We start from the raw sequence: 13,620 nt of genomic DNA on the forward strand, positions 1-13,620 counted from the left end.
GCGCCCCCGCGGAGCCCGAGCGCCCCCGGCGGCGCGCCCACCCCGGGGCAGAACAATCTCAACCGGCCCGGGCCCCAGCGCGCCACCAGCGTGAGCGCACGCGCCTCCATCCCGCCGGGGTAAGCCGGGCCCCGGGCGCAGGGGTGGCTGCCCACCGGGGCTGGGAGCAAAGAAGAGCGATAGTAATAACAGTCATAAGCAATGTCTAGGATCTAAGTCCTCGCTCTGCGCCAAGCGTCAACGTGTTCCCACTTGTTTACCTGCATGCATAAGGACCCATCATCATCCCCAGTTTATAGATGAGGAAGGTGGTCCGGGAGGGTTAATAAGTTCCCTAAGATCACACAATTCACAAGCGAGGGGGCCATGGCAACAGTAATGGTGGCTATTCCATGTTTACCGCTGGTTAAGCTGTATCTGCAACCCCTCCTTTATTACCCCACACGGTTCTGTCCTGCGCGCACTGCAGACCAAGTGGCTGAGGCTGGGGGAGGCGCCCTGCTCTCAGGGTCACCTGGGGGCAGGCAGGGATTGGAAGGCAGGCCTGTGGGATGCTGTGCTGTGCAGTCTTCCGACCTCGCTTGCCCCAGTCCACGCGCATCTCACCTGGAGGCCCGGGCGGGCACTAGCTGCTCTTCGAAAGTGTTTCCCCTATGGGCCGCGCTGAACTGTCACCGTTACTTTGGGCTGATACTCTGGTTTTCAAGCCGGGCCCCAGGGACTCCTGGGGTGACCTGGGAGAGTGGCAGGAGGGGTGATGGACAAGAAGTCAGCACACGAGAGCCAGCCTCTGCTCTCGTTTTAACCGGACCAGCCTTTTTGGGGGAGTCTCTTATGAAGTGGCCTTCCCAGCGGGATTTCACGAGCAGGGGAACCCCCGTCACAACAGTTGTGGAAATCCCTGGGTTAGGCATGCCGGGCCCCCAGATAGGGCCCCAGCAAGCCTGTCTGCAGAGGACCAGACCCTGAGGAGTGGGAATGAGAGGGAAGAGCAGAGACCTTGACCTTGGGACAGACTAGAAGGGACAAGACAGTTATGGTGCAGGTCATGTGCCCAGGAGGAGGGGAGGGCACTAAAAGCCTGCTCTGCTTGTGTCACTGTGGCATGGCCCAGGGCATGGACCGTGGTGACCTGAGACCAACAAAAGTCCGATCTGGATACGACCTTTGAGGTCACCACATCCAGGCCTCCTCTTTCACCAAGGGAAACTGAGGCCTGGGGAAGGGAGGGGACCCTGACGTGGGCTGCCCTATCTACCTTCTGTCCCTTTGAGAGTCTGACTGCTTGGGTTCAGATCCCCCTCTTGGCCGATCCTGAGCTGTGAGATGGGCCCCTCCCCTTCGTTAAGCCTCAGTTTCGTCACCTGTGAAATGGGAGCAGGACTCTGCATTGTCACGCAGCGTCTCCACACACCATAGTTCAGTAGTGGCGGTTGGGACCACTTCCGGTATCCAGGAGGAGGTTGGGATGGGAGGTAGGAGCTCTGACGTGTCGTGGGAAGGACTCCAGCAGCTGCCACCCTGCCTGCCTCGCCCTCCCGTCCCCTCCAGGTCATTCCTCTGGGCAGGCCCAGGGCCCACAGAGAGCAGACCTGAGGAGGCCGGGGGTGGTTGCAGGAGGGGCTGGCCTGTCCGGGGGTGACAGGCTGGCTGTTCATCATGGCTCCTGTGGGTGGCCACCTGGCACTGGCGCACTTATGGAAAGGGAGGGCTGGAGCACCCCAGGACGAGATGAGGAGTGGGCCAGCTGGAGTGGGGACGGGGGGCAGCGGGGAGAACCAGGAAATTTCTGGGGACCTCTGCAGCAGGAATTCAAGAGCCTCCTCTCTCGGACTGTGTGGTAACTCCCTGGTGGGTTATGAAATCAGAACGTTGTAACCAGAATTTTCTTGGAACGGAGCGGCTAGAATAGCCTAGAAAATGCTGGTCTGTATCGTACATCGTAACGTCAGAATCGTCCCGTGAAAGCTCTGCTTCCTCTCTGCGTGTGTTGGATGGGTTGTCAGGTGAGATGAATTTCTCAGTCACTGATGAAATTTGTGAAAGCTGCAGTTTTAGAGCAGACTGGGAATTACTCAGCTTTTATTGCTCAGTATTAATTCTCCAGATATGTGCTGTGGGTGTGTGTTCACAGAGCCCGGCGAGACAGACGGGGTCCAGACTGGTGGGGAGACAGACGTGTCGCAAGTAAAGGAGTAAATGAACACAAGCACCCGAGAGAGGGAGGTGCCGGGGAGAGAGCGGGGCAGGGTGGTCGTCAAAGGGGTCAGAGGGCGTGGGGTGGTCAGGGAAGGCCTCTGAGGAGGCAGCCTGATCTGAGCAAGGCCGTTCCCGGCAGAGGGAACAGCATCTTCAGTGGGGCTTGAAGAGCATGCATGTTCTGGGAGGGGTTAGAGGTGGAAGGAGGTGCTGGCCAGAAGGGGAAGGGCCCCCCAGGCAGGGCACTGCGGGGGCAAAGGGGTGGAGGTGGGAGTGCATCCAGCAGGTTCTGGAGACCACGCAGGGGTGGGAGTTCCCTGCTGGAACAGTCGGGGCTGAGATTTTTCCCAGATCGGGGTCCAGAGCCAGAGCTTGGAGCCTTAGGGGAGTCTGGCTTGGTGCTCCAGCAGTAGGGGGGCTATAGAGTGTGTTTGAGCTCAACAGGGCTGCGGGGAGAAGAAAGCTTGCTCCCGGGGTGCTGGTCCTTAAACGTGGCCTCCTCTGACCTGCCAGCACTCCGTTCTCCTCAGCCGTGTGCCCCCACCCGGTTTATGTCTCTGCCCCTCCCCCTCCCCCGGGAGCTGCTGCTGACCCTCTCTGAGTCCAGACTTCCGCCTGGAAAGTGGGGTAGGGGACTGGCAAGGGCTCCCTCGTCCCTCCCCGGCCACGTGGACCCTACCCAGCCTCACCTCTGCCCCTCAAACTGACCCTCCTGGGCCAGACAAGCTTGGGTCGAGGCCCCAGCCCCCATCTCCAGGGAACCCCAGATGAAAATACCCCTGGCTCGGAGCGGGAGGTGGGCACGGGGCCGGCGGGTCTGCTGCTGGGTGAGGGGAGAGGAGGAAGGAGGGAGGGGGTGGCAGACCCGGTTCCTCCAGGCTGAAGCTTCCCGTTGCCAAGGCAACCGAAGCCAGGAGTAGCCTATGAGGGGAACGCGATGGGGTCTCTGGGGAGCCAGGTAGCCAGGCCCACCCCGCCCAGGTCCCCAACACCTCGGAGCCCTCACGGCCCTTCCCCCAGCCTCTCTGCCTGTGTTTCCAGTGTCCAGACTTCCGCTTTATAAGGACACCAGTCGTGCTGGTTAGGGCGCGCCCTCCGACCTCTTTTGAATCACCTCTGCAAAGACCCTGAGGACGGGGGATAGGACTGCGCATATGGGTCCTGGGGGCCCAGTTCAACCCACAACGGTGTCTCTCCGAGTCTCCTTTGCAGCTCCCTGAGTCTCAGTCTCTCTTGCAGTCTCTGGCTGTCTGTGTATCTCTTTCTCCTTCTCTCCTGCCTTTTCTTCTCCTCCCAGCAGCTGTCTCTCCCTGCCCCTGCACCCTTCTCTCCACCTCCCTCTCTGCAGGACCAAAGAGACCCAGAGTCCTGTCCTTCCTCGGCCCTTTCCCAGTCGGGTGACCGTGGGCACATAGCTGTGCCTCAGTTTCCCCCTCTGCCAGACAGCTAAACCCACCACCACTCACGCCGAGCTGCTGGGCACGCAGATGCATTTGAAGTCGCCCATGGGATCAGCTCGATCTAAAGAGGAGTGACCTCTACTTTCTCATCTCCCATCCCCATCTCAGCCCTGGGTGTGAACAGGACAGAGGCCCAGAGAGGGGCACTGACTTGCTCAGGGCCACACAGCCAGCCTGGCCACAGTGTCCCCTGGCCGGGTTTTTTTCCACTGGCCCCTGTGGCGGGGCGGGGAGCCAGCTGGCAGCCCAGGCCTGGGGGACACGCAGGGGTGGGAGGATCCGCCCTGTCTCCTGAGAGGGCAGCATCCAGCACTTTGGAACACAGCTGTGGGGCCGAGGAGCCAGACTCAGAGTTTCCACCCCACGTGGTGGAGGGGCGCAGGAGGGCGCAGCTGCAGGCTGTTTCCGTTTTCCGAGCGCTCGCCGAGTCCCAGGCTCCATTGCACGGCTTCTGCGTGCATCGCTTCTCTTAATTCCCGCGGAAACCTGAGCTGGCAGGTCGTGTTCTCCCCATTTCTCATATGAGGAAACTGAGGCTCCGACAGGCTGGCCTTGCTCCGGGTCACACAATTAGGACTCTAATTCAAAAACCCCCATTGGCCAGGGTATTGGGGTGCCCCACCCTGCTGTCTGCCCACTCCAAGATTCGGTGTCAGGAAACCCCGGGGAGCAGATGGGCCTGCATTTGCTCCCAGCTTCGGCGTCTCCTCTCCCTGTGTGACCCCAGCTGAGCTCATTGCCCTCTCTGGTCCTCAGTTTTGGTACCTGTGAAGCGGGGCTGGCAACACAGGCCACTATCCAGCGGGAGGCTGATGTCAGAGTGCTGCATCTTCACGTGTGCCCCGTTCACGCCCGCCCCCAACCCCCGGCCGTGGGAAAGGGTGCTGCTCCGTCCATCCCTGTCCAGCTTGTCCAGCGTCGCTGACCCACTCGGGGCCGTGGATGCCATTTGAGTCGTCCCACCTCCGGTTCTTCATGGGCCTGAGCACCTCCTGGTTACCGGTCACCAGCACATCCTTCTTTTGCCATGTACTTGTTTATTTCTCTTGCGTCTCCTTCTCTCGGGCTGCTTCTTGCTTCCTGATCGATTTGCGACGCTCCTTCTGCATTAAGAATATTGACCCTTCATCTGGCAGCTTCCCCCAGTTCCTTGTTCCTTTTTATCTCTTTATAGCCCGCGTTCATCTGTTTTTTAATTAATTAATCCATGTATATTGAGTGACTGCTGTGTGCCAGGCACTGTTTGGGGCCCTGGGGACACAGCCATGAACCAGACAGACACTCCCTGCCCTCCTGGAGGTCACATCCTAGTGACAAACAAGAATCAAAATGAATAAATTCTAGAATGTGGTAGAAATTAATAACAGCTATAGAAGAAAAATAAAGAACAGAAGGGGGTAGGGAGTGAGAGGGATGGAATTTTAAATGAAGAGGCCTCCTTGAGAAGGTAACACTTGAGCAAAGATTGAAGCAGGTTAAGAAGCAAGCCACGCAGAGAACTGGGAGGAGAGCCGTCCAGACAGAGGAAACAGCTTGTGCAAAGGCCCTGAGGCAGGAGCAGGCCTGGTCTGTTTGAGGCCAGTGTGGCTGGGGAGGCTGCAGGGGAACAGTAGGAGAGGGGGTCAGAGATGAAATGGGGCCAGTCCTGTCGGGCCCTGAAGGCTGTTGGGGGGGGGACTTCGGCTTTGACTCAGCGTGCCATGGGAGCCGGCGGTTGTGAGCCACGGAGAGACTGGTGTGGCTTTGTTGTGACAGGTTCACTCTGGATACTGAGAACAGACTGCAGGGGGTGCTGACGCAGGAGGCAGGAGCCGGGGAAGGTGGGCTTTGATGTAGTGGGTGTGTTTGGGTATTTTTCTTCTTTTTTTTTTTTTATTTCTAGCAGTGATTTTACGTTTTTACTTAAAAGCATCCACATTTTGTTTCCCCAGTTCTTTAATAGGTATTACGTTTAAGGGCTTCAAAAATAAAAAGGCACTGAGAGGCACGACATGAAAAGTCTCACCCCGGCCGTGTCCCCATCAGGCCTCTGGCCGCCCGCTACCCCCTCTCCCGGCCTGGCTCTGAGCAGTGGCTGTCACTCGGCCTCCTGCTCGCTCCCTCACCACAAGGTCACAGCAAACACCCCATCCCCTCCCTCAGACCTGAGGCACTTCCTGCCCTGCTCCCTGGGAGGCCAAACCCTGCGCTCCTGTCTGCACGTGGCTGCCCCAGGCCGTGGGAACGCCAGCCTCCCCCCTCCCCCCTCCCCTGCCCTGCCCTGCACACCGCTGGGGGGCGGGAGGGAGGGGAGTGGAGGAGAGTGACGCTGAGCCCCCAGGGCCCTGGATAAATCTGAACCCTAAATGGCAGCCACCCCACAGATTGTCTCTCGAGGGGACTCGTGCTCCCTGTGATCCCTAGGCATGGACCGGGCCAGGGGTCCTGTTGGACAGAGGGGAAACTGAGGCTCATGGAAGCTGCCTGGCTTGTCTGGGCAGATGGGGGCGCTGGAACAAGGAAAGGGGAAGTGAGCCAGGCCCCAGACAGCAGCCGCTGATGGCTTGTGGGGTCTGCTGGGCCCAGGGAGCACCCACGCTCTGCAGAGCTGGCGGTGATGTCCTCAGCCTTCTGGGTTCCCCCTGGGTGGGGGGGACTTGGTTGGCCCCAGGCTGGTTCCCCAGGTACAGTGGAGTGGACACTGAAAGGGGACAGGGGACAGGAGCAAGCCCAGGGAGCACGCCCCCACCCAGGTTGTTCCACTTCCTTCTGCTCATGACATGCACTCTCGCGTCTGCCCCGTCTTCACCCACTTGGACCCAAACGACTGAGGTCTAAGCCTCCTGAGGCCCCCCAGGTGGCCTGGGTCAGGGCCAGGTGTACTGAGGGCACCTGAGGTCAATTGGAGGACCTGGAAACCATCCCCAGAGAATGTGACCCGCCTGGGGGCTGCGGGAGTGTGTCTGTCGGGGTGGAGGGGTGGGGATGCCAGGCTCAGGCAGGGGAACAGAAACTCAGCTACCCTAAAGGGAGTGTCAGTGTGGCTTCCTGCCTCCCTGGGGTCCTGAGCCCCGTGACGCCTGGGGCTGGCCGGAGCACCCCCACGCAGCCCAGATGCGGCCAGCTCCAGGGTCCGGGTCAGAGGTCAGCCCACCTCCAGGCCCAGAGGGAGGAAGGCTGTTCAACTCCAGGTGGCCCCACAGATCGGCCTGCGGGCAGCCCTGGCCTCTGACTCGGAAACTCCAGGACCCAGCGCCAGCTGCACCACTAAGCAGCTGGGTGACCTTAGTGAAGTCACTTCCCCTCTCTGGGCTTCAGTCCCATCATTTGCAAAATAAATGACAAATAGATGTCATCCCCTGTGCCCTCTCTGCTTGAATGGTCGTGACTTCCTGGAGCACTGTGCTGAGGAGGATTCTGAAGTTGCATTTTGGCTCAGTGGAAAGGAGTGCTGGGATTGATTGGTGATGGCTGCTATGGGTGCTGGATGGGCAGTGGTACCATGCATGTCATATACTTGCCATCCCTGCTTCCTTGTCTCTGGGGGGACATTCGGCATTAGAATCACTGTTTCTAAGGACGCCAGACCCCCTCTGAGGAGACCACGGAGCTGGTAGACCAGTTTCTCATTTGGCTTAACCCCTCCATTCGGCACTTACTGAGAACCCACTTACACTGAGTTCCAGGGTCACAGGGCTGGGTCAGACGCGGTTCCAGAGGCTCACAGTCTGGTGGAAGAGACAGGAGTGGAACCACACAGCTAGAATGCAAGACAGAACGTGTCTGTGTCGGCAAAAAAAGATTCCCACAGTCCCTGGGGAATTAAAGGAGTGGATATGAACTCGCTTGAGGTAGGTCAGAAAAGTCCTTAGAGGGGGCCGGCATGGTGGCATAGTGGTTAAGTTTGTGTGCTCTGCTTCTGTGGGCCAGGGTTTGTGGGTTTGGATCCCAGGCGCAGACCTACATGCCGCTTACCAACCATGCTGTGGAGGCATCCCGCATACAAAATAGAGGAAGATTGGCACGCATGTTAACTCAGGGCCACTCTTCCTCACCAAAAAGGAAGAAAGAAAGAAAAGTCCTCATGAAGACAGTGACCTTTGAACCTGTCTTCAAAGGGCAGGTGTGAATTGGGAATAGACAGTATGCAGTATGGGCAGGCAGAGGGAACAGTGCAGCAAAGGTCCTCAGGCAGGAAAGGGCAGGGAACAGTGTGAGGAACAGCAAGTAGGAAGATCTCCCCACATTATCTCATCGTGCCTGTGAACACCGCCTCCCAGCAGAGCAGGTACGAGGCATCCGTTTGCTCTTCCTTGGTGGGAAGGAGAGCCCAACACCTCGTTCCTCTTTCCCAGACTGATCCTGGGGAGACTTCTTTCTGTGAGGGCCTCCTGCCTCAGCATCTGAGCCATGGTAAGAGAGCGTGCCTAAGAGCACAGACTCGGGAGTCTGACAGCCTGGGCTCAAATCCAGGCTCCACCACCTCCTAGCAAGTTACTTCCCCTCTCTGTGCCTCAGTTTCCCTTTCTACAGAATGGGCTACCACGGACTTGTTGGGAGCACCAGGTGAGGGAATGAAGCGGACTGTGGGGCCCCGTGAGCGCTTGGAACCACTGACGCCCCAGGGCGCCCCGCGTGGCTCGGGGCGGCGCGTTCACAGGGACAGGCCCCGAGCTTGCCCACGGGAGAGTGAGTGTTGGCTGAGCCCCTCTGGGGACCGGGGCTGCGGAGGGTGTGTCTCTTGGACGTCGGCCTCAAGGCTCGCTTCACACGGGCGGGCGGAGGCCGCACGGGGACAATGGGCCGAGCACACGCGAGTCACCTGCTTGGCACGTCCCCGCGGAATCCAGCCTCCACCTAATGTGTGTGATGTGCAGTGTGGACGCCGAGGGCCGGGGAGGGCTCTCTGAGGAGGTGGCCCTGCGGCAGAGACCTGAGTGACATCAGTCTCTGGGGGGCGGGAAGCCCGAGGGCGGAGCGCACAGCGCGTGCGCAGGCCTCGGAAGGAGCCGCGCTGGGCGTGCTGGAGCAATGGCAGTCGTGTCTGGAGCAGGAGCTGGCGGGGCGGGAGATGAGGACAGAGGCAGCAGGGCCCGGTCATGCCTGAGACGTTACCATATCAGGTTGTGACTGGTGCTGTGACAAAAATATTAAGTAAGCTAAGGGCAAAGACAGAGGCTTCTCTGGAGTCGAGTGGTGGGGAAGGTGTCTGATCAGGTGACAAGGTGTGAGGATATGTGGGGAAGAGCATTCTGGGAGTAGGCTCAGCAGGTGCAAAGGCCCCGGGGTGGGAATGTGCCTGGCGTGTTTGAGGAACAGCGGGGAGACCCGGTGCGGGGGGCCTGGGGTGGAGTGGGTGAGGGGTGAGCACAGGGGAAATGGGGTTCAAGGGGGCGGTGCTGGCTGTGTCGTGAAGGTCGATTTTACTCTGAGCCAGTGGGGGCGACGGGGGACGGAGGGCAGAGGAGGAACAGGATCTGATGCGGAGTAGGAAAGGCAGCTTGGCAGCAAGACCCAGCCCTGTCCTCGGACAGCCAGGCCTGGCTTGGTCAGAGCAGGCTCCAGGGGGCCTGAAGGATTCCCCAGTGCTCTGCCGGGCTGGGCCCGGGAGGGCGGAGCAGAGAGGGAAGGCCAGCCCCCTTCCGGGAGGCCTGCGGGCAGCGGTCTCTTGTCCAGGGCAGGAGGCTGTTCTCACTGACAGGAGGAAATAGCGCGCCCCACATCAAAAGGGGGCCGGGTGGCTCCCACGCTCGGGCGTCGTGGGAACCCTGCTCCCCCGGGTTCTCGTGGGGGCCTGCAGATTGACGGAGGCTGCAGGCCGCCTGGGGACCGTCCCCCAGCTCGCCGGGGGGTAAATAAGAAACAGCCCCACCCTCATGCCCCACGCACAGCCCGCTTCCCAGGAGCAAGAGCGGCTTTGGGACCCGGGGCTCTGTGGCTTTTCAGGGCTGCCAGAAATTGTGGGCCACCGAGATCTAAAAGCTCCCCTTTCTGGAGTCCCCCCCCACCTAGCTCCCAGGTCAGAGGCTTAGCAAGACCCGGCCAGAAGCTGGGCCAGACTCTGGGCACAATTAGACTTAGGGTAGCAACTGCCCCCACTGAGGGGTGGAGGCTGCCCAGAGAGCTGCTGAGGGTTTTGCTTGGCTTGAGAGAGCGGTGATGGATTAGTGATGTCTGCCGCAGGTAGGAGACAAGAAGTGGGGGCAGGCATGCTACCTGTTTATCCTTCCGCCCATATTACGGACAGCCCTGGAGAGAAGGAGGGATGTTTTCTCCTGAGACAGAAGGGAAGGAAGGGGGTGGGGGAGACCTAGCTGTGTTGGGGACCTTAGGGTGTCTATGCTAGAAGTGTTTCAAAGGGTGAGGAAGGGGTCCGTGTCTCTGTGCCGTCCGTAAGAGTATGTGGAGGGATGATATTAGGTGGTGATGCCCCAGGAAGGTTCGGAGGATTATGCAGACCCCCAGAAGGGTCAGATGGATACACAGCCCTCGTCTCTTGGGTCCCAGATGCTAGAAGGAGAAAATCGGGACACCTGCACTCTCACCCAGACTATGAGCTTTACATGTTTCAATTCATTGAATGTCACATGATGGGGAACCATTACAGGTGGGGAAACTGAGGCACAGCACCTTCCCCTCACACCTCAACTGACCAGGCCCTGGGCGCCCCGCGGGACCTGCCCCCACCATGGCACCTCACTCAGGAGCTGTGTTCAGTGACTCCAGGTCACCGAGTGTTCAGTGACCCTTTGTCCGCTCCAGACACCCCTGTCCCCTCAGGGGGTCCGGGAGGAGCTCCCTGGCCACCTCGTGTCCGCCTGTGTGGCTGAGCAGCCAGAGTGGGGGGGGGGGTGTGCAGTGCGTGTGACTCTGCAAAGTGTGGGCCTCCCAGGCTGAGCGTGTGTGGTCAGTGTGGGGGTGTGGGTCCATGTGCGTCCACGTGCGTCCCCATGTGTGGGTCGCAGGGACCCTTTGTGGGCTGCAGTGCATTCCCCAGAGTTTGCTCTCTGCTTTCCACGGCGAAGTGCGTCTGGGGACGGGTGGCTCTGGCCGGGCTGCCCCGCCCCCCAGGAGCTGGCTTCTCTGTCCAATTGAGTGTCCTTGCAGTGTGCATGTGTGTGTCTCTGTGTGTGGCCTGTTCCTGGAGTGTGTGTACACATTCGTTCTGCGGAAGTGTGTCTGAATCTGCGTGTTCATGGGGGATGCATCCCTGAGGCTTGTTGTGTCTCTCTTTGTGTCTATGTGGTCGTGGTAGGTGTCCCTGGTGGGGGGGGGGGGGGGGTTTGTATGTTTGCATGCAAATGTGTGTGGCGTGTTCCCCGAGTATGTGTGTCTGTGTCTTGTGTGTGTGTGCCTGTATGTGCGTGTATCTGTTGTGTGTTCCCGGGAGGGTCGTGTGTCTGTGTGTCCCTGTGTGTATCTGTGTCTGTGGACCTGTGCGTGTGCTGTGTTCCCCACGTAGATGTGTGCTTGTATACAGAGTGCATGTTCCCCCGGGGGGAGCTGTTTCGGCCCCACCCAAGTGGCCGCGTGTACCATTTGCTGGAAGCTGCTTCCCAGCCAGCTCCCTGGTGCTGACTGCACCTGCCAGGGCAGGTGAGCACACGGCATTGGCGGGGCTCGGGCCTCAGCTGGCGGGGAAGGAGCTGGACACCTTCCCCAGCTGCCCCCGTCCCCACCCCTCCTGCCCACCTCGTGGCACCTCCCTCAGGCCCCCAGGCTGCCCGCTGGCTTTCAGAGCACGACTTCTCAACATCAGAACACACCCATCCAGGGTTCCGTGCCCATCAACACTGAGACACCACTTCCCCTCCCCAGCGAACCCTGAGGCCGTGGGCCCCAGGCAGGCACATGGCCCAGGTCAGAGCAGGCTTTCTCAGTCAGCCCTCCAACAACCCCGTAGGTGAGGCATCGTTATCCCCATCTTACCGATAAGGAGGCTGAGGGTCATAGGGGTTAAGTGACCTGCCCATGCTTGTCACTGCAATACTTTGCTGGTTTCCTCTCCAGGAGGGAGAGAATCTATGCCCTATTTAGTGGGCTGAGGTGCAGACAGGAGAAATTACTCAGCCAGGATTACACGGCGACGGCGATGACTGGGACGATGCCGGTTAATGCCATTCGTGTCTTTTTTGGTACCAGAAATTGTGCTTGTCCCTTAACAGACAGAATTTCATTGACTCGTCACAGCAAACATAAGGAGGGTGCCATCTTATCCCCATTTCACAGATGGGGAAACAGGCTTACAAGAGGTGTGGCGATGTGCTGTGTGTCGCCTGGCTGGTTAGTGGTTGAGCTGAGATATGAAAGCAGCTCTCACTGATTCCAAAAGCCAGAGCTCTTTGGGGGGAAGGGCAAAGAGGGGAAGCAGGCTACGTTTTCCCAGGGACTCTTCATTTGAAGAGGGGACAATGCCTTAGGCACAGGAACTGACGTCAGTAGATATTCCAGAGGGGAAAAAATGTTCATCATCAAATGTCTTTGGAAAACCTGAATTTGCCGTTGCTAATCATATTTCCTTATGCAGGACTTATCAGAGCCTTTAATATGCTCGTGTATGTTGTGAATTTCAAAAAGGGAGACAGTAAAGTGTATACTAACTTATCTGCCCCTGTAATCCTTCTTTTCTAGAACATTTTGTGGAGATTAGTGCTCCGTATAGCAGACTTTGAGAGATACTAGAATGGCTAAATCATTAATAGTTGGGTTTCAGGTACAGTGGCCCATGAAAGGGAGCTGTTGGAACCCAAGCGCCCTCCCTAGGGAGGAGGCCGGCTTGGAGTGGAAAGAATCAGTACTAAGGCTAGGGACCCATTCCGTTATAACAGGGCCAGAGGTCCTGGTCACACCCCACCGCATAATAGAAGGATGTCAGAGTCAGGATGGAGTTCCCTGGTGGTCATTCTAGGTGACTGGGGCAGGCCCAGAGGGGTCAGAGCATGCCCGGGAGCCGGAGCCAGAATGCAAACCAGGGTCCCTGGGTCTTCTGGTGTGGGGTGGGGTCCAGCTGCGGCCTCTTCTCCTCTCCCCTCAGGGTCCCGGCGCTCCCGGTGAAGAACTTGAATGGAACTGGGCCGGTCCACCCGGCCCTGGCAGGTGAGGTCTGGCCCAGGGCGGGAAGGAAGGGGCGCCCATGAGGGGGCCGCTGCACCTGTCGTCCCGTGACTCCGCCCCTCGCCGGCTGGTGGGCGGGGCCAGAGAAGGCCCTCCCCTTGGTCTCAGCCTGAGGCGGGGGCTGAGTGGGCGGGGCCCACAGAAGGCCCTCCTATTGGCCTCAGCCTGGGGGGCGGGGCTTAGTGGGCGTGGCCCACAGAAGGCCCTCCTATTGGCCTCAGCCTGGGGCAGGGCTGAGTGGGCGGGGCCTGGGGGCGCTCCACCACTCACCTTAAGGCCCCAGGGTTCCCAGCGCGACCAGGTGGGCGGGGCTGGGGAGAGGACCTACGCGTCCGCCCAATGACGGGAGGGCCAAAGCGCGGGGTGGGTGTGGCCTTGCTGGGCCCGCCCCCTGACCACCCCACCCCGCCCCCGCCCCCAGGGATGACCGGCATCCTGCTGTGTGCTGCCGGCCTGCCCGTGTGCCTGACGCGGGCCCCCAAGCCCATCCTGCACCCGCCGCCCGTGAGCAAGAGCGACGTCAAGCCCGTGCCCGGCGTGCCCGGGGTGTGCCGCAAGACCAAGAAGCATCTCAAGAGGAGTATGCCCTCCACGCCCCAGATGTAACCCCTAACCCTCGGCCGCCACCAGGACCCCCCCAACTCCAGTTTCTTCTTAAGACTTAGATCCCACCTGCATCGCCTGAGCCCAGCTCCCGATCCCCTGATCCCATCCGCCACCAGCTCCCGTTACGTCTGACCTCCAGCAGCCCTGACATCATGGGCCTCCTGCCAGCCCCTGAGCTTCTGACCTCACCCCTCTGACCCCTAACCCCGTCCACCACCAACTCCTGCTACCTCTGACCTCCAGCAACCCCTGACATCATGGG

General features: G+C 59.7%; 1 protein-coding gene across 1 annotated transcript in view; it reads left to right on the plus strand.

Annotated features, from left to right (window-relative positions):
• Positions 1-13,620, plus strand: part of DTX1 (deltex E3 ubiquitin ligase 1) — a 34,846-nt gene that overhangs the window by 18,070 nt on the left and 3,156 nt on the right. Inside the window, exons 3-5 of the mRNA XM_046641025.1 lie at positions 5-119; positions 12,673-12,734; positions 13,174-13,332. Of these exons, the coding sequence (XP_046496981.1) occupies positions 5-119; positions 12,673-12,734; positions 13,174-13,332 (336 nt within the window). The remainder of the gene's footprint in view (positions 1-4; positions 120-12,672; positions 12,735-13,173; positions 13,333-13,620) is intronic.

The sequence above is a fragment of the Equus quagga genome, chromosome 15, assembly GCF_021613505.1.
Source record: "Equus quagga isolate Etosha38 chromosome 15, UCLA_HA_Equagga_1.0, whole genome shotgun sequence".
Classification (NCBI taxonomy): Eukaryota; Metazoa; Chordata; class Mammalia; order Perissodactyla; family Equidae; genus Equus; species Equus quagga.